The 25,401-nt window shown below is 39.6% G+C and overlaps 1 protein-coding gene across 4 annotated transcripts in view; it reads left to right on the plus strand.

Moving 5' to 3' along the window:
• The first annotated feature begins 50 nt into the window (after nucleotides 1-50).
• Nucleotides 51-25,401, plus strand: part of TATDN1 (TatD DNase domain containing 1) — a 38,690-nt gene continuing 13,339 nt past the window's right edge. For 2 of the 4 annotated variants that reach the window (XM_059902436.1, XM_059902439.1), the window contains exons 1-6: nucleotides 51-108; nucleotides 10,554-10,619; nucleotides 11,191-11,240; nucleotides 15,316-15,379; nucleotides 17,241-17,384; nucleotides 17,486-17,528. In XM_059902436.1, the coding sequence (XP_059758419.1) occupies nucleotides 87-108; nucleotides 10,554-10,619; nucleotides 11,191-11,240; nucleotides 15,316-15,379; nucleotides 17,241-17,384; nucleotides 17,486-17,528 (389 nt within the window). In that variant the 5' untranslated portion in view covers nucleotides 51-86. Of the gene's footprint in view, nucleotides 109-10,553; nucleotides 10,620-11,190; nucleotides 11,241-14,763; nucleotides 14,824-15,315; nucleotides 15,456-17,240; nucleotides 17,385-17,485; nucleotides 17,529-25,401 lie in introns of those variants that run through there. The other 2 variants (XM_059902438.1, XM_059902437.1) reach the window with 2 other exon arrangements.

The raw sequence follows: 25,401 nt of genomic DNA on the forward strand, positions 1-25,401 counted from the left end.
CGGCGGCGAGGGGGCGGGGCTGCCGGAGGGGCGGGGCGACTGACTGCCGCTTCCGCTTCCGTCAGCGAGGAGTCGGGGACGCAGTCATGAGTCGCTTCAAATTCGTAGGTAAGGCTTTCTCCGGGTTTGGGGCCTTTCTTTCGGTTCCCGGGACTCGCGCACCGCGGCCACAGGGCCCAGAACGTGAGCTCTTCGGCTTTTTGAGGGTTGAAAGTGCACTCCGTGGAGGAGGGTGCGGGGAGGTCTCTGGGTGTTGGTAATGTTCTGGATCTCAGTATGGGTGCTGACTTCACGGGTGTGATTCTTTGTGAAAATTCACGAGCTGCGCAGTTACGATTTATGCTCTTTACAACATATGTGTTGTGTTCAATTAAAAAAAGGAAGCAAAACTACTAAAAAGCAAACGAAAGGCCTGTCACTATATTCCGCTCCATCCCACGTGCACCTCCCCGCGGTTTCCCGTTTCCTTGGCGGAGAGGAGGATGGCTCCGAGGGACTCGTTGACTCACTAATTCATATCACAGTTCATATCACAGTTACTGGGCGCCTCTGGTGGGCCAGGCACTGGCCTGGGAACACAGACACGGCCCCTGCTCTGCTGGCATCACCATCTGGTGGGGGAACTGGAGGACATACACAGTGGAAAGTGAAACAAGTTTTATACTTGGCAAGTACAATAATCCATTCGGCATCGGTAGAACAAGAGATGGAGAATTCGACAGGAACTAAAGGAGTAAGCATATTTAGTACCAGACTTAGGAAAGCCTGGGGGAGGTTGTAAGAGCTAGGATTGGAAGGGTGACTTGGAACTCAAATGTGTTCCTGAGTTTAATTTTCTGTGTATAGAGTAGAGCTTCACTGAAGGCTTTTGACAAGGAGCATTCATTAAGTAAATCATTGAATGCCAGTTACATATTGGGAGCCTTGAGCTATGGGATACAGCAGTGGGTAAAGCTGGGCATGATCCTTGTCTTTGTGAAGTTTCCAGCTACCTGAAGGTGGAAAACGACAGTGATCACGTCTCTGCTTTAGTAAGGTAATCCTGACAGCTGTTGTGTAGGTTTGGTGGGTCATAGGGAGAGACAGGGAAGCATTTCAGAGCTTGAACAAGGGCACTGGAAAAGGGAGAGAGAAATGGAAGAGAGATACATATGCAGCATTTAGCAGCTGAGTGTTTATGGCAGGTAAGGAAGAGTGAACAGTCAGAGATGACTCGGTGTTGGGATAAATACCTAAACATGAAATGGAAGCATGGGTAGCTTGGCAGTGGGTGGGAGATGTAACGAGATCCATTTGGATTAGGTTAAATTTGAGATTCTTACGGAACATCCAGGTGGAGACATTTACTGGGCAATTGGAAATGTCTGGCACTCAGGAGAGAGCTTAGGATTATAAACTTAGATCTAAGAGTTACTTTAGACAATATTTTTTACAGAGACATTGTGCTAAGTATGTGGAATTATAAAAAGAATCTAGTGGTGCAGTTAGTTTTCAGACTGGGGAGGTATGTACAGTCAAAGCAAATGCAGGGGAGAATGTTTAAGTGGCACATTGTTAAAGTGCCACAAAAGAGGTTTTTAAAAATGCTGTGGGAGAGCCTGGGGTGGGGTTGGGGGATGGGAAGGTCATCAGAGGTTTAGACACTTTCCAGGTGTGGTGTCTCTCAGCCTGTTTATTGCAATCTGTGATATAATTGATGGGGGAGATGGGGTAAGAGCCATGAAACACCCCACAAAGAAAAGACAATTATTTTTTTCTTTTAAAGGTTTGTGTTTGTATTGTAATAAAAAAACTAAATCTCTGCCTCAGGTTTTGTCTCCTTCAATCCATCCTCTATGTAGCCTCCAGAGTGGTCTTTATAAAAACCAAGTCAGCTTCATTTTTCTCGTGCTTCAAATCTTTCAGTCACTGTCCTCAGGACAGTTGAAGTGCCTTAACATAGCATACAGAGCCTTTCTGTGGTCTGGTCCTGCCCACTTTTCCGGCCTCATCCTTTTTATGCTCTATAAACACTTGGAGGTGCTGTTTCTTGCCTATGGTAAGGTTTTAGAGTGGCAGTTTGGGGTCGTAATGTCCCCTCTGCCTCTAATATCCTCTTTTTTTTTTTTTTTTTAAATAAATTTATTTATTTATTTATCTACTTTTTGGCTGTGTTGGGTCTTCGTTTCTGTGCGAGGGCTTTCTCCAGTTGCGGAGAGCGGGGGCCACTCTTCATTGCGGTGCGCGGGCCTCTCACTATCGCAGCCTCTCTTGTTGTGGAGCACAGGCTCCAGACGCGCAGGCTCAGTGGTTGTGGCACACGGGCCTAGTTGCTCCACGGCATGTGGGATCTTCCCAGACCAGGGCTCGAACCCGTGTCCCCTGCATTGGCAGGCAGACTCCCAACCACTGTGCCACCAGGGAAGCCCTCTAATATCCTCTTGCCTGTTTGATTTTTACCTGTTCTTTAAGACTACATAACTCTACCCTTTACTTTACCCCGTTATTTTATAATTAAAATATGTATCTGCCTTTCCCACTAGACCACACTCTTTTAAGGCAGATACTTGGTGGTATTTATCTTTGTTTCCCAGAGGCTTAGTACAGTGACTGTTCAATGGAAGTATGAATGAGTGGGTAAAACAAGATGTGTTATATTAGTACTAAGTTCATAAGAAAATTTATAAAGGAATCTCAACCAGATAAGCTAGAAAAGACTTCTTAAAGAAGGTGGGTTTAATTGGAACAATTTTTTTTTTTTGTATGCTCTCCTTCATTTCCACTATCCTGAGGTAACTGGTGTCTAAAGTTTATATCCTTCCCATATTTTTAAATTTATACAGAATCATAAAAATATGCAAACATATCCGATGTGTTTGTCTTTTTTACAACAAAAATGGAATCATACTATACATTCTATCTTTGTTTTGTGACTTACTGATAGTTAATATTTATTCCATGCCATTTAAAAAGTTCTGCCTATGACCCACTACACAAATCTCTGCCCAAAATAGTCATGAGCAGTACTTTGGAAAACAACATATTAGGCCCATGGACAATTGGTCCATGAACAAGCTTTACATGGAACAGTTGCATGAAGAATTAAACCAGTGGAGGAAGTTCTCTGGTGGTCTGGTGGTTGGGATTCGGCGATTTTATTGCCATTGCCCGGGTTCAGTCCCTGGTCGGGTAACTGAAATCCCACAAGACGCCTGGCATGGCCAAAATTTTTTAAATTTAATAATAATAATAGAAAAATTAAACCAGTGTTATAAGAGCAGCCTTAGATTTTGATTTAGGACAGCTGACTATCACCAGGTTGTAATCCTAAATTTCCCCCTTCTCAAATTGTGTAACCAATGGCTGCCCCTTACAACTACAACCAGTGTTTCTAATGTGGGGAAGGAGGGCGGGAAGCAGATGTATTTGTGTTTTATGGGAAACATTGCTCCCTCCTAGAGGACACTTCAACATTGTGTCCTCGGTTATACTTGAGACTAATTTCTGTGACATTGAGTATCATACCACAGATGAGTATATCCTCAGTCTGAATAGCAATAAGAATCTATGCTTAATCATTGCAAAGTGATAGAACTTGGGATGGAGTGGAAGCTCCCTTTTCAATGCTGGCTGGTTCATGCTCTGGAACTCACCCACCAAAGGTCACTTAAGGATATAGAGTGGAGTATACCCCAGGAGTGATGGGGTGGCAGCAGTGATGTGTAAATCTTGATGCATTTACAAAATTTATTTGGATGTCTTGTGTTTAACTTTGAAATAACATAGTGCCCTTTTAAAATTAAAACATATTTTATCCCCTAAATCTTCCAAAGTAAAATTGATACTCCAGGGAATCTCAGGGTGTTACATACTCTCTGGAATACCCCTCCTTTGAGAAGCATAGGTTTAAGGTGATGCCTATCTAGTAGCCTCTGCGCTCCCTCCCACCAAATGAGCCAGTGAGCAGCTGGCAGTAATTAGTAGCAGCCACCCCTTGGGGCCACCCGGCTGGGGGCTATTAGGTATCTAAGATTTGTCTATAGTTGTGTTATTTTAGCGGGATTCTGATCCTGCCCTGTGTCCTTAGAAGCAGGCTGATTGGGGCTGCTGGCCGTCTCTTACAAATCCCATCTCGCTAGGCACTGGGCCTTATTCTCTATTCTCTGTCTTGGATTCCCTTGAGCAACCTGGTCATTCATTCATTCATTCATTCATTCTACAAATATTTACTGAATCTCTGCTGTGTGCCACCTGATGTGCTAAATGCTAGGACTCAGTGGTAGGTAGAAACTAGGTTACAGTCTAGTGGTGGAGACAGCCTTTTAAGTGCACTAATGACTTTACCACAGTGACAGAGAAGAGGGCACTGAAGAAAAGGAATATGGTTCTCTGGGCATTTGATGAGGAACAGAACTTAGACTGGGAGGTCAGAAAAGGCTTCCTTGAGGAAGTGTCACTTGGACTGAGCTCTGAAAGATTAAGAGTTAAGTAGGCAAAGAAAGGCAGGGGGAAGGTTCCCAATACAACAGCCTGTGCAAACGTTCTGTGGCAGGAGGGTGCATAGCACTTTTGAGAAACTGAAAGAAGACCAGTGGGTCTGGAGCAGAGAGAAATGGGGAAGGGGTTGAGGGAGGAGGGAGAATTGTACAGAATCAGCTAGAGGTTTGCAGAGCTAAGATCCTACCATGTTAAGGATGTATCAGGAGTGACAGGTAAGAGTACCATGATCTGACTTATGAATGAAAAGAAACCTTCAGTCAGGTGGAGAACAGAATGAAAGGGGGTCAGAGTAGCATCCAAGCTGGAGTTGGTTGCTTCAAGTGTTATGGTGGTAGTGGAGATGGAAAAGAGTGCACAGATTGAGAGGTTAGGAGATAAAATCCGCCTACTTGGTATATACAGATTGAGAGAGAAGGTGATGTCATAGATTGTCTTAGTCCGTTTTGAGCTGTTGTAACAAAATAGCACAGACTGGGTAGCTTATAAACAACAGAAATATATTTCTCACACTTCTGGAGGCTGGGAAATCTAAGATCAGAGTGCCAGCATGATTACGTTCTGCTGAGGACCCTCTTCCTGGTTCGTGGCTGGTGCCCTCTCACTGTGTCCTCACATGGAAGAAGGGGCAGAGGATTTCTCTGGAGCCTCTTTTACAAGGTGGTCTTGTCCAAAACAGTATCCAATCTGGAGCCATGCATTTGAGTGTCCTTCAGATTTTTAATCTAGCACAGAAATTGGCCAGCTTTCCCTTAAAGGGTCATATGGTATATATTTTTTATTTTGCAGGCCATATATCTCTGTTGCAACTACTCAACTCTGACCTGTCACTCAAAAACAGCCATAGATAGGTACTATATAAACAAATGGGTGTGGCCATGTTCCAGTAAAACTTTGTGAACACTGTGAAACCTTAGTTTCTTATAATTTTTACATGTCATAAGAGCTATTCTTTTGACTTTTTTTTTTTTCAACTTTTAAAAAAACGATTCTTACCTTAGGGGCAAACAAAAATAGGCAATGGCGCGCAGGCCGTAGCTTGCCAACCCCTTGATCTAGCGCATTTCTTCATGGCACTGCCTTGCAGAAGCAACTTGGTCTGCCATGTAGTGGTGGTTAGTTTGTTCTCTAATCGCTTTTATTTCCTGTAAACTTGAAGTTATATCTAAAGGCTAAAACAATCGTAAATTCTCTACTTGCTGTCCCTTTGTATCCCTAGATCATGGCGACGGTGGTATGACATGATTCACTGAGACCAGTGAGGCATCAGTTTGGAGATGTATTTTTCTTTTGGTTACAAACAGTTTTTCACTCTTATATTGTTTTGAAAAATAAAACTTATTAATACTGGCAACAGTTTTTAGCAGTAATGCAGGTAATGCTTTTAAAGCCAGCTAATTAAGGAGAAAATTAATGGAAAAGAAACATTACTTATCCTTATAAGATGGCATGCCACTAAATGTCTGAATCCCTCAGTATTCCACCCCCAATCAGAGTTAGTGATTTTTCTGCTTTGCCTTTTTTTCTTGTCGTGCTCTCTCACCCTTACCTCTCATGTACTTAGTTTTTCAAGCTAGAAGTCGATGTTTGTACAGGATTTAATTTTTTTAGTTTACTGACAGTAGGCATACATCTGATAGGAATTTTTTAATTTAAAAGATACTGTCCCTTATATATCAGAACATTTCGAACAAGTTAAATAAATAGGATTTTGACTGGTTTATTTTCGTGGTTGCATCCTGAATCATAAACAAACTGACTTACATTTGGCTATTTAATAATGAGGTCTTGATTGGGAGTGTTAACCACTTAAGGTAGGATGACAGTATAGCTACTGTTGACTAAAATTCCATTTGTTGTTTGCATGTTACAGAATTTATACTGTGCCCAGTAATAATAATAATAATTACATTTTATAAGGCTTTTAATTTGCAAGATACTTTCACATTCATTTTCCAATTTGAGCCACATTTCACTCCTGGAAGGAGAAATTTTATGCCCACCCTACTAGTGAGGAAACTGAGGCTCAGAGGCCTACTCGTTTGCCCAAAATCATTCAGCTGATGAGTCATAATTCCAAGAATTCTGACTCCAAAGCCCATTCTCTTTCCAAAACTGCAGTTCCCCATTTTATTGTATTTCTTGGAAGTTGCTCACAGATTGAATATTTTTTGATGATCAATTTGAACTTTTCTTTGACTCCTCTATGTTGACTTGTTAATTATCTTAATCACTCTGTTGGTGTTTTCTGGGGAGTCGGTGGGTGGGGAGTGATAGGCCCAGAGGCCACCCAGAATAGGAGAGAGGAGACAGAAGTGAATCACAGTGTCCAGAAAAAAAAGCTGCTTGCCTCCGTAGGGGAGGAAAAACTTCCTCCTACCCTCTTAGGTTCCGTGGCTGGGCCTAAGAATAAAACTGACATAAAGCAGATTAACAGGAGAAAAGCATACTTTTTTTTTATTCATGTACCTGGGAGTTTTCAAAAGGAAAATGAAGACCCAAAGAAGCTTTTAGACCAGAAAGCTTACCAAAAGGCCAAGTGGGGATGTGATAAGACAAAGGGACTTAAGTTATGTAAATTGTGGGACAGTGACTAGGAAGAAATGGGGAAACTGATGGAGGATGGGAGTTATTTTGGGTTTGGCTGTACAGATCCATTTCGACTTGACTCCCAGTCTCTGGTGATAAGAATGTTCTTCTCTTCCTGGTACAGGGAGAGTACCTTTCTCATGGGAAATTTTATGACCCATTTTAGGTAGAAAAGGAGAGATTACGGATCCTTTCCTGCATTTGCTGTTTCTTAAGTGCCTTCAGCTCAAAATAACCAATATGGCAAAGCAGCATATTTTGGGGTGACATCCTGAGCCCCTTCACCAAACTTGACTAAGGTGAAGCAGCCTATTCATCAGAGGATAGAAAGCAGCTTTAATAACTGGCTGGGGAATACACTTCAGGCAAACCACATGTCAGAAAGGAAAGGGGGGCTTCCCTGGTGGCGCAGTGGTTGAGAATCCGCCTGCCAATGCAGGGGACACGGGTTCGATCCCTGGTCCGGGAAGATCCCACATGCCGTGGAGCAACTAAGCTCGTGTGCCACAACTACTGAGCCTGTGCTCTAGAGCCCGTGAGCCACAACTACTGAGCCTGCGTGCTGCAACTACTGAAGCCCACGCGCCTAGAGCCCGTGCTCCACAATGAGAGAAGCCACTGCAATGAGAAGCCTGCGCACCGCAATGAAAAGTAGCCCCCGCTCGCCGCAGCTAGAGAAAGCCCGCGCGCAGCAACGAAGACCCAACACAGCCAAAAATAAATAAGTAAATAAATAAAATTAAAAAAAAAAAAAAGCAAAAATCTGATTCTTTAAAAAAAAAAAAATCTTAGGGCATTTTCATCACCACAAAAAAAAAAAAAAAAAGAAAAAAGAAAGGAAAGGGCCAAGAGCTATAAGTCACGAGAGATTCTTACGTAAAAAGGAAGAAATTGGTGGCTGAGCCAGTGCAGGATATCGTAAAGCCCAAGGCTCACCTGGGTCCAAAGCTGAATATAGATCTTTGATGTACACTATGACTCGGGCCCTCAAAGACTGACCCACATCAGGAAGAGGTAGGTTCTAAGAAGTGGCATCACCTGGAGTTGGCCTCAGGCTGAGCATGGAAGAACGATTTAGCATCCATTCCTGTTAAGGTTGAGACAGGGACAGGGCACGGGAAGGCTTCATAAACTGAGCCTCCAAGTTAATCTTCAATTTGCTTTTAAAATTAGTATCATAAAGTTCACTAGTTAAATTTGCTTGCTGCTGTTTCATTTGTTTTTCACTTGGTTTTCTAGCAAAAGATTGCTTTAGAAGAATTCTGATCTCTTTGTTGCACAAAGGGGTAATGGGCTAGAAGAGACACAGGCCGTTTCTGTGCTCCTAATGCTCATCCGTGGTGGGTGATTGTAGACTGACCGTATGAAGGATTGTTGCAGGCAGAAAGACCTCTGCTCTCTTCCCTGGGTTCCTTTCTCAGTCTGCCCCTTTCCTTACTTGAAAAGAAAGTAGATGCTGATTTCTTGTGATATGGGCCATTCCACTGAACCCCTACCTTGTATTTATAGTATTTGGTAACATTTATGTGTTAATAGCCCTTTAAAGGGTATCAATTGTGAATTCATCTCCTACCCTCTATTGACATATATGCTGTTGCCCAAATATCTTTGAAGTTTTTTGCATTGTGCCTTTCTCTTGCTGTTACAAATGACTAGAATACTCTCCCCACCATCTCTTGGATTATCCAAATTCCCATTCATCTTTCAAGGTCTGGCTTAATGTTGAAGCAGCACAGCTTGTTGAGGGCTAGCTTGGTAGAAATCAGAGTGAGACTATACCAAGAAGCAGCTGAAACTCAGCAGAAATAATTTGGGGGTCTGTGGGTAGGCAACTGTCCTACCCAACCATGAACTTGGAGGTTCTCCTAGGGCTAAAAGCTAAAGGGTGTATATTTTAAATAGGGAAGGTGTTTTTGTTGCCCATGGCCATCACAAGCTGACTTCACATCTCGTTATTCCCCTCGTCGCCTTATACTCTGCAGCAGGATTTATCAAGAACGGCACTTGGTGTGGGGGTCAGATTATTCTTTGTTGTGAGAGGCTATCCTGTGCATTGTAGGATATTTAGCAGCACCCATGGCCTCAAGCCTAGATGCCAGTAGCACTCCCCTCCGTGTGACAACTAGAAATGAATACAGACATTGCTGAATGTTGGGGTGGGGGAACGCAGGGAGGGGAGAGGTTAGAAGAAGAGAGGCACTGCAGAATCGCTCTGCATTGTGAACCTCAGCTCCACAGGCACAGTGAGTCTCTTCCAGGAGTCTCTTCCAGTTCTCCGGATGCAGTGTGTACCTATACACACCTGTATGTAGAATGCCCTTTTCTGTTTGTCAGCTTGTAAGCTTTAGCTTTCAAGATCTAGCTCTCCTGTGAAGCTTTTTCATCATTCTTGCCAAAACTGTTAGTGCTACTTCTTTGTGCTCCAAAGCACAAAGCTGTAAAATAATTATTTACAAGCTTAAAAGTGTATAGAGATCCTACTATATGCCAACTGTTGTGCTAGGTTCTAGGGATGCAGCATTGAAGACGATAAACATTTCTTGCCTCATGTTGCTGACAGTCCGGCTTCTTATATATCACAAATTATATTTGTAGTTCCCATAGAGACTGTAAATTCCTGGAAGGCAGGGACCAAGCGTCGGCTCTTGTTCATTACCCCCTAACTCCTTACATAGTATTTGACATAGTGTTGGTCTTCATAAGTATTTGGTGAATAAAGGAAATAAATAATTTATTGCCCTCTCTGCATCTCCACTCGCATTACCCTAATTCAGGTTCTCTTCATTGCAGATATGAGGTCTTGCCTGTTTCCAAGTAAACTATCCTGACTCCATTTGCCCCCTTTAGATCCCACCTTCTACAAAGACACCAGAATGAGATGTCCAGAATACAAATCTTAAGAAGCCATCAGTGCTTCTTGTTGCATCTGGTATTTTAAAGACAAGTGTCTGTAACATAGCTGAGTCTGCCCTTTTCTGGTCACTCCCTTCCCTACACTTCTCTCCACCAGTCAGAACAGCCTGTAGCTCTCCATGATCACCGTGCTATTTCAGACCCCAGAAGCTTTGCTTCTGCTGCTTCGTCTTATCTGCAATTTCCTGTCTTCTACTGGGTAATTCCAACGCATCCTTTAAGATTCAGTTCAAGAATCCATTCTTTCTGGAAGCCTCTTCTGGGCTAACTACCAGACTAAGTTGGGTGGTCCTCCTCTGTGTCCCACAGTGCTAGTATCTACTTGTGATTTCTTAACTGTCTGTTAATGGGAATGCCTTCCCAATTCTGCAGTGAGTTTCTTGAGAGCAGGACTTAATCTTTCATCTTTGTATCCCAGGTGTCTAGCATAGTGACTGACAAACAGTAGGCACTTAGATTTTGTTTGAATGAATGAATGTGTGAATGAAAAGGTTAGTAACAGGACCTTTTATTTAAAGTAAAAGTTTCAAATAGAGGCTCTTAATGATCAGGTGTTTTATTTTTGCTTTCTACAGATATTGGTATCAACTTGACAGATCCTGTGTTCAGAGGAATTTATAGGGGGGTTCAAAAGCATCAAGGTAAATGTTTCTTTTATTAAGGTAAATAGTTTATCTGTGAAGACAAACTTTCTGACTCAAGGGAGACCTTAAGAAGCTTCACGGACTCTTACAATTGAAATATTAAAGAATTTATTATGCATCTTGGATAAAACTATAAACAAAGTGAAACACATATAAGCTATATTGGTAAACCATGATCATGAACATTTATAAAATACCTATTACAACAAAGTATTATCAAGCCCTTCTTATCTGTAGAAGTTTATAACTTTGAATATAGAACTTTAGATAACCATATGCATAAAAGGCAAACCATAAAGCCAAACAGACTTTTCCCCTTTGTGGTCAACAGAATAAAAATACAATTGAATGGATAACTATTCATCTATTTTGCCTTATATGGGTTTCTTTTTTTTTAAAGTATCTCTAGGTCTTTGCTTATTATATGATAAGCACTCATCAAATAGTATTGATTTGACTTCAGTAAATGTGATTTTTCTATGTATTTTTCTTTCAATAAAGGATAATTAAATTATGGGTAAGTGAATTTTTAGTTACATTTTCTTAATGTGGGGTTCATCTTTTACAGACGACTTACAGGATGTAATAGAGAGAGCTGTTCAGATTGGTGTTAAAAAGGTAACATTTCATTTTTGTTACCCTTATGGTTTTTTTTTTTTAAAACTAAATTTTGGTTAAAGTACTGCAGAAAAGAAGAGAAAGAGCCAAACCACATTTAGCATTTTGTGATATGTATTGTCAACATGTAATATTAGCAAGTTAATGAAATAAAATATCAAAATATTCTGTTCTCAGCAATTTAAGTGACACAAACCTTGTGAGTGGTTCTTCCATGTGATCAGAAGTGTAGTAAATGGCCAAGTCTCGCTGGAAAAGTTTTTTAAAACCCATCTAAATTACCAGGCTTCTTAAGAGGCAACTATTAGTAGATTTTGTAACAATTTAGCATTTGTTAGAAGTAAGCAATCATCAAAAAGACATGTATCTAATCACCAAGTTTAGCTTTTATACTATATATAACATTGCAAATAACTGAGAGAACACTTTAATTTTTATGGTGATAATTTGATAATCAGGAGAATTCCTACTACTTTTAGAGAGTTCTAAGCAAAAGAATTTTAGTTCGTGTCAAAGTTTTTGAATAGATATTTCTTTTTAATCAGTATTTTTTTAAAGTAGCAAGCTAGCCCACACATGCACACAAGAAATAAGATTACGTTCCATAGGGGACTTCCCTGGTGATCCAGTGGGTAAGACTGCATACTCCCACTGCAGGGGGCCTGGCTTCGATCCCTGGTCAGGGAACTAGATCCCACATGCAGCAACTAAAAGAACCCGCATGCCACAACTAAGACCCAGCGCAGCCAAATAAATAAATATTTTTTAAAAAAAAGATCAAGTTCCATAGTGTGGTATCAGGGCATTTAGTAGCTACTGTTTCTAAGTTAAATAAACCTCAGTTTTAAAAAGTGATACTCCTGGCTAAATGAGTTCTGCAGTCTCCAACTCTAAAATTGTATTAGTTATTATTCAGAAGTAATAAGAGGATAAAAGTTACAACATAATTTCTTATTATGTGGTCATTCTTTGCTTGGTAAATCACTTTATAAAATGTTTTTCTGCAAAGTCTGAAATACCAAGCTCCTAAATTTTGTCAACTGAAAAAAAATGCACAACCTAAAGGTTGAGAATTATGTTTTATTTGGCATACTTGCTGAATTACCAGGCTTCTTAAGAGGCAACTAGTAGTTGCCTAATCCTCTCAGGTGGCTCTGAGGGACTGCTCCGAAGAGGTAAGGGAGGAGCCAGGATATATGGGAGTTTTGCCAAAAAAAACAAAACAACAACAAAAAAACAGGTAGTGGAACCTCAAAAGATTACTGCTAATTAAAGAAAAAAATCTCAAGTTAATGAATTTAGCAATTTTCTACATATGGGAAGATGCAAGAGTCTGGGCTCATTGAAATCATTCCTTTGATGTGCACCTTCACTATCTAGAGCAAGTATCCTGTTTTTCTCCATCCTGAATCCCCTCAGGGTGAACAATCAGAGGCAGCTGCAGTGGCTGAGGGCTTGATGACCATAACATCCTTTGTTGACTGATATGGTAGGAGACCTTTTTCATAGACAGTTTTCGTGTGTCATCCATGAATAGTTTAATCTTAACATTTATAACACACACATGGATTTAGGAATGACAGAACTGAAGAACTGAAATCAAATTTACTTGGACATGGTTCCAAATTGAAATTTAATCCAGTACCTTGTAGCTTTATGGTAGTGATTAAAAGCACAGTTACGGCATCACAAACCTTGGTTCCAGCCCCAGCTTCCTTCCTCAGAGCTTTGTAACCTGGGGTGCTTCATCTCTCTAGACTTCAGTTTTCTCATCCCTAAATCAAGAATGATAATAATAGCTAATAAACAGAGTTGTTGTGAAGATTAAATAAAATATAGAATGCAAAGCAATTGATATTGTACCTGGCATAAAGTAGGCAACATTTATTATGTTCATGGTGGAAGCAGTCATTGTCATCATCGTCGTCGTCGTCATCGTAAACTGGGAGACGAAAGTATATGTCCCCTAGTCTTGTCCTTACTTTTTCATCTATTTGGGAAAGTTACAGGTAAAATAAAAGGTAGATTTGATTAGAAACTATTTTACGTAATTGAAAACTGGATGTGGGCACCTGATCCTTTTTTTTTAAAAATTTTTATTGGCGTACGGTTGATTTATAACGTGTTTCAGGTGTACAGCAAAGTGAATCAGTTATACATATACATATATCCACTCTTTTTTAGATTCTTTTCCCATATAGGACGTTACAGAGTATTTTTTTTTTAATTTATTTATTTTTGGCTGCATTGGGTCTTTGTTGCTGTGCGCAGGCTTTCTCCAGTTGTGGCGAGCGGGGGCTTCTCATTGCGATTGGTTCTCTTGTTGCGGAGCATGGGCTCTAGGCACACAGGCTTCAGTAGTTGTGGCATGTGGGCTCCGTAGTTGTGGCTCGCGGGCTCTAGAGCGCAGGCTCAGTAGTTGTGGCACACGGGGTTAGTGGCTCCGCGGCACGTGGGATCTTCTGGGACCAGGGATCGATCCCGTGTCCCCTGCATTGACAGGCGGATTCTTAATCACTGCGCCATCAGGGAAGTCCCCACCTCATCCTTTATTAAAGAATTAGGTAGTGTTAGTAAACAATAGTTTTCTCAATATTTTTGTTACTATATACTATGTTTTACAGGCAGAATAGATACTCAGTGTCTATCATTTCAGAAGTTTATCACTCTGTGAAAATGTCTGTTTATCATTTGCACTATCTCCTGTGTTTTCTATGTGTTCTATTTACGTGTGTACCTAGAATGAATTCTTCATTTTAGCTCAGTGAGTCTCTTGAAGTATGCTTTAAATTTTAAATCACTTCTTCAGAAGAATGTGCACTTAAGCAGCACTGCCTTAGTAGTCACCATCAACACATAGCTCTTTAGTGACATTTTCCCTTAAACAGGTTAGCAAAGGTGGTGTTCTAATTGCAGTGGACTCTGATAGCTACCTCTGTAGAAGGGATTCCTTGCCAAGAGCTATACATTTCCCTACAAAGAATTTTATCAATATACATTAATCCAGTGATTGTCAAACTTGGCCTCAGAACCCCTTCATATTCTTTAAGATTATTGAGGACCCCAAAGAGCTCTTATGTGGGTTCTATCTATTGATACATATTGTATTAGAAATTAAAACAGAAGTTTTAAATGCAGTTATCTTTGAATAACACGGGTTTGAACTGTGAGTTCACCTAGACACAGATTTTTTTCCAGTAGTAAATACTACAGTATTACGTGATCTGAGGTTGGGTGAATATGTAGATGTGGAACCCCTGATACAGAGGGACAACTATAAGTAATATACAGATTTTCAACGGCGCCCCTAACCTCCACATCGTTCAAGGGTTAACCGTATCTATTTATTAATTCATTTTAAAACAGTAGACCATTATGTAAAATAAATAACATATTTTTATGAAAAGTATTTTCTAAACCAAAAACATTTAGTGACATGAGTGGAATTTGTATTTTTTTTTTAATATCTTTTAAATGTCTGACTTAATAGAAGACTGCTGAGCTTTCATATCTGTTTCTGCAGTCTTTTGTGATGTTACACATCATGTAGCCTCTGGAATACTTCACTGCACACGCGTGACAGGTGAGAGTGAATAAGGCAAATAACATCTTAGTATTATTATGATAATAGTTTTGACCTAACATATCCCGTGGAGAGTCCAGGACCACACTTGGAGAACTGTTTAGTCAACACTATTGAATCTCTAATTTAGATTAACAGAATTCTAAATTCAGAAGTTTTTAGTTACTCATTCTTTCCTAATGTGATCTCTGTCCTCAAGAAACTCGTGGTCTAATAGGAAAGACAGACATGTGAATACATTTTAGTAGGAGTCACAAATTCTTTGTAGTGTGTGTATGTGTGTGTGCGTGTGCGTGTGTGCGCATATGGAGAGGGTATTCAGGATCCACTCTGCACAGGATGTGATCTTTCAGCTGAATTTTTAAAGGAGGGTTGGTGTGTGACAGTCAAAGAGAGAGAAGCATTCTGGAAAAAAGCAGCAGGAAAGCACGTTTGGGAAAATGTGGTTGACACCCTGTTAAAGTGGACTTATTTTATTTCTTTCTGTTTCAGTTTATGATTACAGGTGGAAATCTACAAGACAGTAAAGATGCACTGCATTTGGCACAGACAAATGGTATCCTCATATTACTTTTACCCCTCAAAATGTGAATTAAGTTATTTTGAAGAAGTCTTTCTGAGAACTGCCTCAGGTACAAATACTGTAGACACAACAGGAAGATAGACCAATTTCAGTGTGACATGATTAAGATGAAAAAATTGAAAGTGCCCATTGTTATATCAGATGCTTGATGAACCCTCTTGTATTTAGTAAGGATTATTTTAAGATTTCAGTTAATGAGAATTAAGTTCACTAGGCATAGAATTTAACCTCAGATATTCCTGATGTAGAATTTTTGTGTATATGCCATAATGTGTTTAAGATATGAGTTGCTTTTTATTTGCTCTTTTTTAACTTAGGTTGTGAAAGATCATTTATTAAGTATTCATCATGCAGATCAGAGACACTGTGCAAGGCACCAGGAATGCAAATAATAATATAATATATAATCCCTCATATGCTCACTTTATGTTCATATATTTGCATTTATTTAAAGTCTGTAAAGTTTTAGAGTTGATTCCTACCAGAATCCTAGTTACATAAAACACCTCCTTTATCTGGCATTCATTTACCTAACCTTTTTTTTGTTTGTTTTTTGCTGGGGAGCGGCAGGGAGCATACTTCATGTGCTAGACACTGAAGAATTAGGCATTCCATGTTATTTTTCAAAATACTAGTTTGTTCATTAAAAGCTGTTTTTTATTGAAATCTTTCTAAAATGCATACTTCTGTTCAAGATCCACTGACACTTTTTCTAAGTGATTAAAGTCATAAAAATAATCATCTTCCCAGAAGCTTTTGATGTGTATAAGAATATTATCTTGAGTACTTGTTATTCCCCAAACAGATATGCTTTTAAAAGTTCTCGGATCTCCATTGTCAACCCTTTTCCACTCCTCTGCATATACCTGCTACCTCACTGCTTTTTTTTTTTTTTTAAATATAAATCTGATTTTTTAAAAAAATTAATTAATTAATTTATTTATTTTTGGCTGTGTTGGGTCTTCGTTTCTGTGCAATGGCCTTCTCCAGTTGCGGTGAGCGGGGGCCACTTTTCTTCGCGGTGCGCGGGCCTCTCACTGTCGCGGCCTCTCTTGTTGTGGAGCACAGGCTCCAGACGCGCAGGCTCAGTAGTTGTGGCTCACGGGCTTTGTTGCTGTGTGGCATGTGGGATCCTCCCAGACCAGGGCTCGAACCCGTGTCCCCTGCATTGGCAGGCAGACTCTCAACCACTGTGCCACCAGGGAAGCCCTACCTCACTGCTTTAAAAGCTCCTTTTATGCATGAACATATTCGTGGGAGCCTGAGGAAGGCAACAGGTCTCTCCCATGGGCTCATCAGGTGCAAGAGCCTTAAGCTTCTTAAGCCCTTTTCAACCTCACACTTGTGTTCCATACAATTAAGATACCAAAGTACAGCCTCCAAATAAGTGAGCTTTATTTTCTATTAGAAAAATGAATCCTACTTCCACCTCTGTTACCCTTTTTAAGGGAAAGGAATGCATTTTAACTGTTAATACATGGAACCTGAGTCACATGAACAGTGAATATTAAAGATAAAATTGTAGAAAGAAATGTCATTACCTAAGAAATTGTTTCATTTTCCATTCAAAAGGCTCAGTAAATACCAAACTTTGGAAGAGTTGAATTATATTTACCAGTACATTAAGGCAGTTTTCATATTCATGTCCTACTTTATTAGTATTCCAAAAATTCTTATGTGATTAACCCAGTGCAATTCTGGTAGTTTGACTAGTTTATGGGTATTGTTAAAAGCTGACCAGTTGAAATTATTTGATATTATATCATTTTTGCATATTAAGTATAAATATGAAAAAATATCTTGAAAATAATCCTAAGACATTATTTTGTGCTAGATATGTTTTTCAGTACAGTTGGGTGTCATCCTACAAGATGTGATGAATTTGAAAAGAATAACCCTGATCTTTACTTGATGGAGTTACTAAATCTCGCTGAAAACAACAAGGGGAAAGTTGTAGCAATAGGGGAATGTGGACTTGGTAAGTGCCAACTTATCCCGTTAGAGTGACTTTGTTTGAAAATAATTGATTTGTTGTGTCCAAGTCATGAGTAATTATTGATTCTTTTTTATCTTTTAAAGATTTTGACCGACTGCAGTTTTGTCCTAAAGGTACTCAGCTCAAGTAAGGAAATTTGTTGTCTTTAGAAATTATCGTATTGTAAAATCTTAAGGGCGATTTTTAAGTAGATTTTATCAGTTCAGAATGTAGTTAGATTAAGCATGAGGGTTTTTTTGTTTTTCCCTTTGTATATTAAAAGTTAAGTGAAACAAATTCCATGCATACTTGAATGGAATTCATAAGGTATGGAAGCATATAGTTCCCTAATTGTTTAACCATTTAACTTGATTTTAATGGTAGAAACAGGGATGAGTTTACATGATAGACTTTTGATTTTTTTTGTTTAATAATTGCATTCACACATGAACCATTCCAATAAAATGAATTAAATTCTGTTGTGGGGCATATGATTTAAGAATAAAAGATATTATTAATAAAAAGAGATTATAGGATCAATCACCAAAGCTAGAAAAGCATATTTTACTCTTGCTGGGTGTTGGATATTGTCAGTTTGGAACCTGAGAATCCTTTCATAGGATCCATGTTGGGAGTGGTGGCTTCTGAGAAAACTCCAAGCTCACAAGCCTCAGAGACTTCTTATAACCCATGGCCTGTAGCTGTTAGTTGGAACTCCTGCCACCAGACTGGTGGGTAGTGTTGAAGGCTGAAAAGAAAAATTATGTTATAGGTTTAATTTAAGACATAAGCATTTTGTTGAATTTCAAAAACAGTGTATTAATTGTCAAGATAGTAAAACATTAAAATGAGTTTCTAAAGGAGGCTAATTTCATTATTCATCTATTCAGCAAATATTTATGGAGTAATATGTGCTAGAAACTGCTGGGAACTCATAGTATACAAAACTGTGAATAAGGTATAGTATCTGCTCCTAGAGCCATTTAAGAATAAACAACCCTCCATCCTGCTTAGTTTCTCATACATGAAAGAGGAGTCTGGATCAAATTCTCTCAAGATACCATCTAGCTCTCTCATAATATTTAATAATTAACCATTTTTTGTCATATGATCTTGATTAAGCCAGTGCTTGATGGCCTGAAGGGACTTTTTAAATCACACCTGCCAGAAGTGTACTTGCTCCCGCTCCCTCCCCTGCCCACACACGCAATCCCGGCGTGTCTGGTCCAGGTGAAAGTGCCTACAGTGAGGAGCAGATTGACCAGTGAGTCTGTCGTACCCTGGACGTCAGGGTCCAGAATTCCTGAAGGACCGTAACCAAGTGACACAGGATGGGTTAGAGTAACGTTCTATGGGCTCTTCCTTTCACGCTTCACAGTTACAGAACCTTTCAGAGCTGCTTAGTTAGCAGCATATTATTTGCCGTGTTTTTCAGGGACATTCACGTGATTACTGGCAGGATTATTAAATCTCTGTACCTCTCTCGAATATCATGTAGGTCAGTTCACTTAACCTTAAAAGTTCACATGTTCACATTTAAAAAGAGAAACAGTTCGCTGTAATAGCTTCTTCAGTTAAGCCCACAGATCTTAATTCCTCCACTTTCATGTCTGTTTTTGGCCAAGACGAGCCTCATGAGGCAAACAGATTGTGTGGTGTGACCATTGAGGACAGTGGCAGAGTCCTCCATACGACTTTCCATCCAGATGACTTAAACGGATTCTAAAATGCAACTTAAATACTTTAAACCTGATTTGTGTGTGTGTTTAATGAAAACATTGATAGTATCAGCTCTCTTTTACTGCTCCATCATCTTCAGATCAGAACTTAAAACGATGTGTATATAGCAGTATATAGTTTATGCTTCAACACACATGCCACTTGTCCAGATGTTGATCTGTAATAGAGTTGAACTCCATTGATTAAGTGAATGATTACCAAGTGTCTCCTCAGTCTGATACAAAGAAGAATAAGTGCCTCTACAGATAAGAGAGGACATAAATAATTAAAATAGGTTGGAAAGTGCTATCAGAAAGGTATGTAAACAGCAGAGGGAAAGACTCACTTTCTGGGGGAGTCAGAAGGCTTTGCTAAGGTGACGGGATGTGACCTAGGCCTCTTCCAGAACAGGTAAAGCTAAGGACGAATTAAAGTACAGTAGAAATTTTGAATAGATGGGCAGTTCAGTTTGAAATTGCATTTTATTATAGATCATCAAATGACTTAGTGAGTAAAAAAATGACAAACCAGTAGTAATTGCATTTGGATTGTTGTTATGGAAACATATACCCATGTCTTCTACCTTTGCTCCCTCCTTTCCTATAGCACATACTAACAGCATCACCCCTATTCTCTGCCACACAACACTCTGTACTTGTTTCAGCATTTCTCACATTGTAATAAAAGTGTGTTTGTGTTACCACTTCCGCTCCCACAACAAACTAGTGTCTCTGAGTTCTTCAAAGGCACAGACCAAGCCTTCCTCATGTTCTAGTTCCTATGGCACCTAGCACAGTACTCTTAGCACATCGTAAATGTGCACTGAATTTTTAATAATAAGGAAAGTGTCTTTTTGATTCCTGTAGAGCATGATGGATAAAAAGCCTATAATTCAGCTTTTACTGTTGAGTCTATTGAAAGAATTTAGATTTTGGTCTGTGCTTATACATGCCAGTTGTCCATCTGAAACAATTAACTAGTGTGTGATTGTCATTTTTGTTTTACTTTTTAAGTAAAAACATACAGTAAAAAAAAAGACCTGTAAGAAGAGAAAAATAGAAAATAAATTAGTATAATGGATTAGGAGGCAAGACCAAAAAAAAAAAAAAACCCACTACTGTGCAATAGACAAAGTATCTGAAAAATAATGGTAAGTAAAGGCAGTAGACAACATAGTATTAAAAGACCTTTGGAATCAACAAATCTTTAGGTTTGAATCATAACTGCCTTTTGGTACCTATATATTCCTTTGTAAATCTCAATTTCCTCATCTTTAAAATGGGGATAATACCGCCTGCCTTTCTTAACATTTAGTATGTAAAGGCCATTGTGCCGTGCCTGGCACAGAGTCAGAGCTCCATAAATTGTGGCTGTTGTATTATTCTTAGAAATACTGCCAACCTAAAGGAAGCTACTGGCTATAGTTTCTGTTTGGGATTTTTGAAAAGTGCTTTTTAAAGAGCAAAAAGAGAAGAAAAGCAAGAAGACAAGGAAAAGACCTGATTTAGTTATGGAAAGGTTAGCCTTTAGGCATGCCCTGTATTTTCAGTTTCTCTGCCTGGTGCTACTACACTCCTTTCCTTGTTGCAAGTTAGAGTTCTGTTCACTTGAGTGGGAGGCATTTGCTTTGGGCATTTTTCTTGGGGTTTTAGCATGTTAGTACTGTGCAGGTCTTTTTTTTTTTAATCAGACATCAGACAAAATTTCAAAATAATCATTTGCGGATTTAGGAAACCTCAGAGATGATGGCAAGGAGTGCCTCAGTCTCTCCTCTGGCTTAGAGGAGGGAGTAACACTGGGTTCAGGTGTACTGGTGGACCGCTTTGGGTCTTCTGGATTTGCCTCAATCCAAGTTACAGGCATTCCTCTGAGATATTGGGGGTTCAGTTCCAGACCATCACAATAAAGCAAGTCACAGAAATGTTTTGGTTTCCCAGCGCATATAAAAGTTATGTTTACTCTATACTGTAGTCTGTTAAGTGTGTGATAGGATTATGTGTAAAAAAACAATGTACAGACTTTAATTTAAAAATACTTTATTGCTAAAAAAATGCTAACCATCATCTGAGACTTCAGCGAGTCAGTCTTTGTGCTGGTGGAGGGTCTTGCCTCAGTGTTGGTGGCTGCTGACTGATCAGGGTGGTGGTGCTGAAGGCTGGGCTGGCTGCGGCAGTTTCTTAAAATAAGACAGCAGTGAAGTTTGCTGCATCGATTGACTCTTCCTATCACGAACTATTTCTCGGTAGCCCACGATGATGTTTGATAGCATTTTACCCACAGTAGAACTTTCAGAATTGGAGTCAGTCCTCTCAAACCCTGCCACTGCTTCATCAGCTAAGTTTATGTCATGTCATTTCAACAGTCTTCACAGTATCTTCACCAGGAGTAGATTCCATCTCAAGAAACCACTTTCTCTGCTCATCCATAAAAAGAAACTTCTCATTCATTAAAGTTTTATCATGAGATTGCAGCAATTCAGTCCCATCTTCAGGCTCCACTTCTAATTCTAGTTCTCTTGCTGTTTCCATCACATCTGCAGTTACTTTCTCCACTCAAGTCTTAAACCCCTCAAAGTCATCTATGAGTGTTGAAATCAACTTCTTCCAAACTCCTGTTAATGTTGATATTTTGACCTTTTCCCACGAATCACGAATGTTCTTAATGGCATCTAGAATGGTGAATACTTTCCAGGTTTTCAGTTTACTTTGCCCAGATCCATCATCTGTGGCAGCTATAACCTTACAAAATGTTTTTCTTAAATAATAAGACGAGAAAGTAAAAATTACTCTGTGATCCATGGGCTGCAGAATGAATGTTGTGTTAGCAGGCATGACAACAACATGAATCTCTTTGTACGTCCCCATCAGAGCTCTTGGATGAATGGGTGCATTGTCAATGAACAGTAATATTTTGAAAGGAATCTTTTTTTCTGAGCATTAAGTCTCAATAGTATGCTTAAAATATTCAGTAAACCATGTTGTAAACAGATATTTTGTCATCCAGGCTTTTGTTATTCCATTTACAGAGCACAGGCAGAGTAGATTTAGCATAATTCTTAAGGGTTCTAGGATTTTCAGGTTGGTAGATGAGCATAGGCTTCAACTTAAAGTCACCAGTTGCATTAGCCCCTAACAAGGGAGTCAGCCTGTCCTTTGAAGCCAGGCATTGACTTCTCCTCTCTAGCTATGAAAGTCCTAGATGGTATCTTTTTTCAACTTAAGGCTGTTTCATCTACACTGAAAATCTATTGTTTGGTGTAGCGACCTTCATTCATTATCTTCACTGGGGTCTTCTGGATACCTTGCTGCAGCTTCTGCATCAGCACTTGCCGCTTCGCCTTGCACGTTTATGTTCTGGAGGCGGCTTCTTCCCTTAAACCTCATGAACCAACCTCTGCTGGCTTCAAACTTATCTTCTGCAGCTTCCTCACCTCTCTCAGCCTTCACAGAATCGAAGTTAATTAGGGCCTTGCTCTGGATCGCGCTTTGGCTTAAGGGAATGTTATGGCTGGTTTGATCTCATATCTAAACTACTAAAACTTTCTCCATGTCAGCAGTAAGGCTGTTTTGCTTTCTTGTCATTTGTGTGTTCATGGGAGTAGCACTTTGAATTTTGTTTAGGAACTTTAACTTTGCATTCACAACTTGGCTGACTGGCTCAAGAGGCCTAGCTTTTGGCCTGTCTTGGCTTTAAACATGCCTTCCTCACTAAGCTTAAACATTTCTAGCTTTTGATTTAAAGTGTGAGACATGAAACGCTTCCTTTAACTTGAACACTTAGAGGCCATTCATTGTAGTGTTATTAGTTGGCTTAATTTCAATGCTGTTGTGTCTCAGGGAATAGAGAGGCCCAAGGAGAGGAAGAGAGACCAGGGAACACGCTGGTAGGTCAGAACACACAGAATATTTGTTAAGTTCGCTGTCTGGTATGGGCAAGGTTTGTGGCTCTCCAAAACAATTGCTATGGTAACATCAAGGACCACTGATCACAGATACAGTAATGAAAATACAATAATACAATACAAATGCAATAATGAAAAAGTTTGAAATATTGCAAGAATTGCCAAAACGTGACACAGAGACACAAAGTGAGCAAATGCTGTTGGAAAAATGGTGCCGACAGACTTGCTTCATGTTAGAGTTGCCACAGATCTTCAATTTGTAAAAACAAACAAACAAGAAAACAGTATCCAAGAAGCTCAGTAAAACAAGGTATGCCTGTAATAACAGCTGGTACTCTGAAGTTGAACTTTTCAAGCCCTTGTCCTTAGCTATTGTTGACCCTAAAATGTAAGAAGCAGTAATATTTACAATCAGAAGCAAATCACAGCTTTGCTAAAATGAGCAAATCTAACTCAAAGAATGATTCTCATTTATGAATTTTTAAAAATCTTAAAAGAAGCAGAGAAGTCTCTTAATAGGTGCCACTGGTGGTGCAGTGGTTAAGAATCCACCTGTCAATGCAGGGGACACGGGTTCAAGCCCTGGTCCAGGAAATTCCCACATGCCTCGGAGCAACTAAGCCCGTGTGTCACAGCTACTGAGCCTGCGCCCAGAGCCTGCACGCCACAACTGCTGAGCCCGAGTGCCACAACTACTGAAGCCCGCGCGCCTAGAGCCCATGTTCTGCCTCAAGAGAAGCCACTGCAATGAGAAGCCCGCACACCGCAATGAAGAGTAGCCCCCGCTCACCGCAACTAGAGAAAGCCCATGTGCAGCAACGAAGACCCAATGCAGCCATAAATAGATAAATAGATAAATAATAATAAGTAAATCAATAAATACTTTTTTTTAAAAAGCTGAGTTAAAAAAAAATAGGTGCCACTTCCTGCCCTTTAGCTTCTGTTGTTATTCCTAGTTACCATAGTGGGTTGTTTTTTCTTTAAAGACCCTAGTCATTTGATGTTAAGTACCAATTATCCTCAATTTGTATTATTGGGAATGACTTTTTACCACATGGTTTTCTTATGATACCTAGCTGGCTTGAGCACGTCGACCTTTCTTTTCTCAAATTATATAAAATTCTGTAAGCACGTTGCTTGGGCATCTGTTATTTTCATAAATTGTACTTCTGCCTACTCTGCGATAGGAAGGCTTATTTCCAAGCTGATCATTAGATTCTGTAAATCTGTGGCTTGGTTGTATGGCTGTGTGTAGCCAGAAGCCAAATACAGAGTAAAGTTTACATAATGACTGGAGAACACTTAATTGCTGACATTTGAATTACTTTAGAGGTTCTGGAAATAGTGACCAGTAGTAATTATTAAAATATTTTTTTCCAAGTGTTCGTTTATATTTCCTACACTGTGAAGTTTCAGCACCATGCTAACTAAAAATATTTTTGCTTATTCTAGTCCAGCAGAATCTGGAAAAAAAAAACCAAAAAACATTGGATAATAAAGACATAGACCACCAATTTTAGGATGACTGTTTCTTTGAGAAGTACATTTCTATTTCTAATTTTAAAATGTAGCATTTTCAAGAGTTTTACAAAGGGGGTACTCTTAGGAAAATAGTTGTCTAGCACTTCAAGGAGACAAGATATAGGAAAACATAGCAAAAGAGATTTAAGTTATACACGGAGAAATTGTTCCCCCAAATTAGGGGCCTAGAAGAGGTGAAACCCCTTAAGAAAATAATACGACATCTGTTGTCTGTAACTCCTGGTTTAGCTTAAACTACATGACCATTAATGAGAACGAGAGGGAACATTGCTGAAATGAAAAGACACAGAGAACTCCCACCCTGTCATGTCCTCTGGATATTGTCCTTAAATGCTGGGACCAGGAAGAGGCTTCTTGAAAGCCTCTTGTGTGTTGTGATCTTGGACAAGGTCTTACACCCCTCTGACACCAGCTCTTGTCCTATCTGTCCTAGGGTTATTTTGAGGATTAGATGAGACAATGGTATAAGGCACTTAAAAACCTTTTTATGAAGTACTCTAAAATGTTCAGGACTGCCATTTTATCATGTAGTTTTCATTTTTCTGAAAAATAGAGTATTTCAGTTTTTTTGCTCATTTTCATAAATTCTTTGTGTTTAGTTTTTAAGGGAATCCTTCTTTTTGCTCAGTGGCAATAACTCCTTGTATAACAGCACACAGAAAACACTGAGTGTAAAGCCTGGCCTCTCACTGGAGTGAGTTGATTCCCGCTGGCGGTGCTCAGCCAGCTCTCGGGACAAGGGGCTGATGGCCATGTGTTTTCGGCCACCAACACATGCTTCGGGGAAGGGATCCCACGGGTGATAGGAGGGTGTCCACTTCATTTGTTGGGATTTAGTCAGAAAGCAAGTTAAAAGTA

This window comes from Balaenoptera ricei, chromosome 17 (assembly GCF_028023285.1).
Source record: "Balaenoptera ricei isolate mBalRic1 chromosome 17, mBalRic1.hap2, whole genome shotgun sequence".
NCBI classification, from domain to species: Eukaryota; Metazoa; Chordata; class Mammalia; order Artiodactyla; family Balaenopteridae; genus Balaenoptera; species Balaenoptera ricei.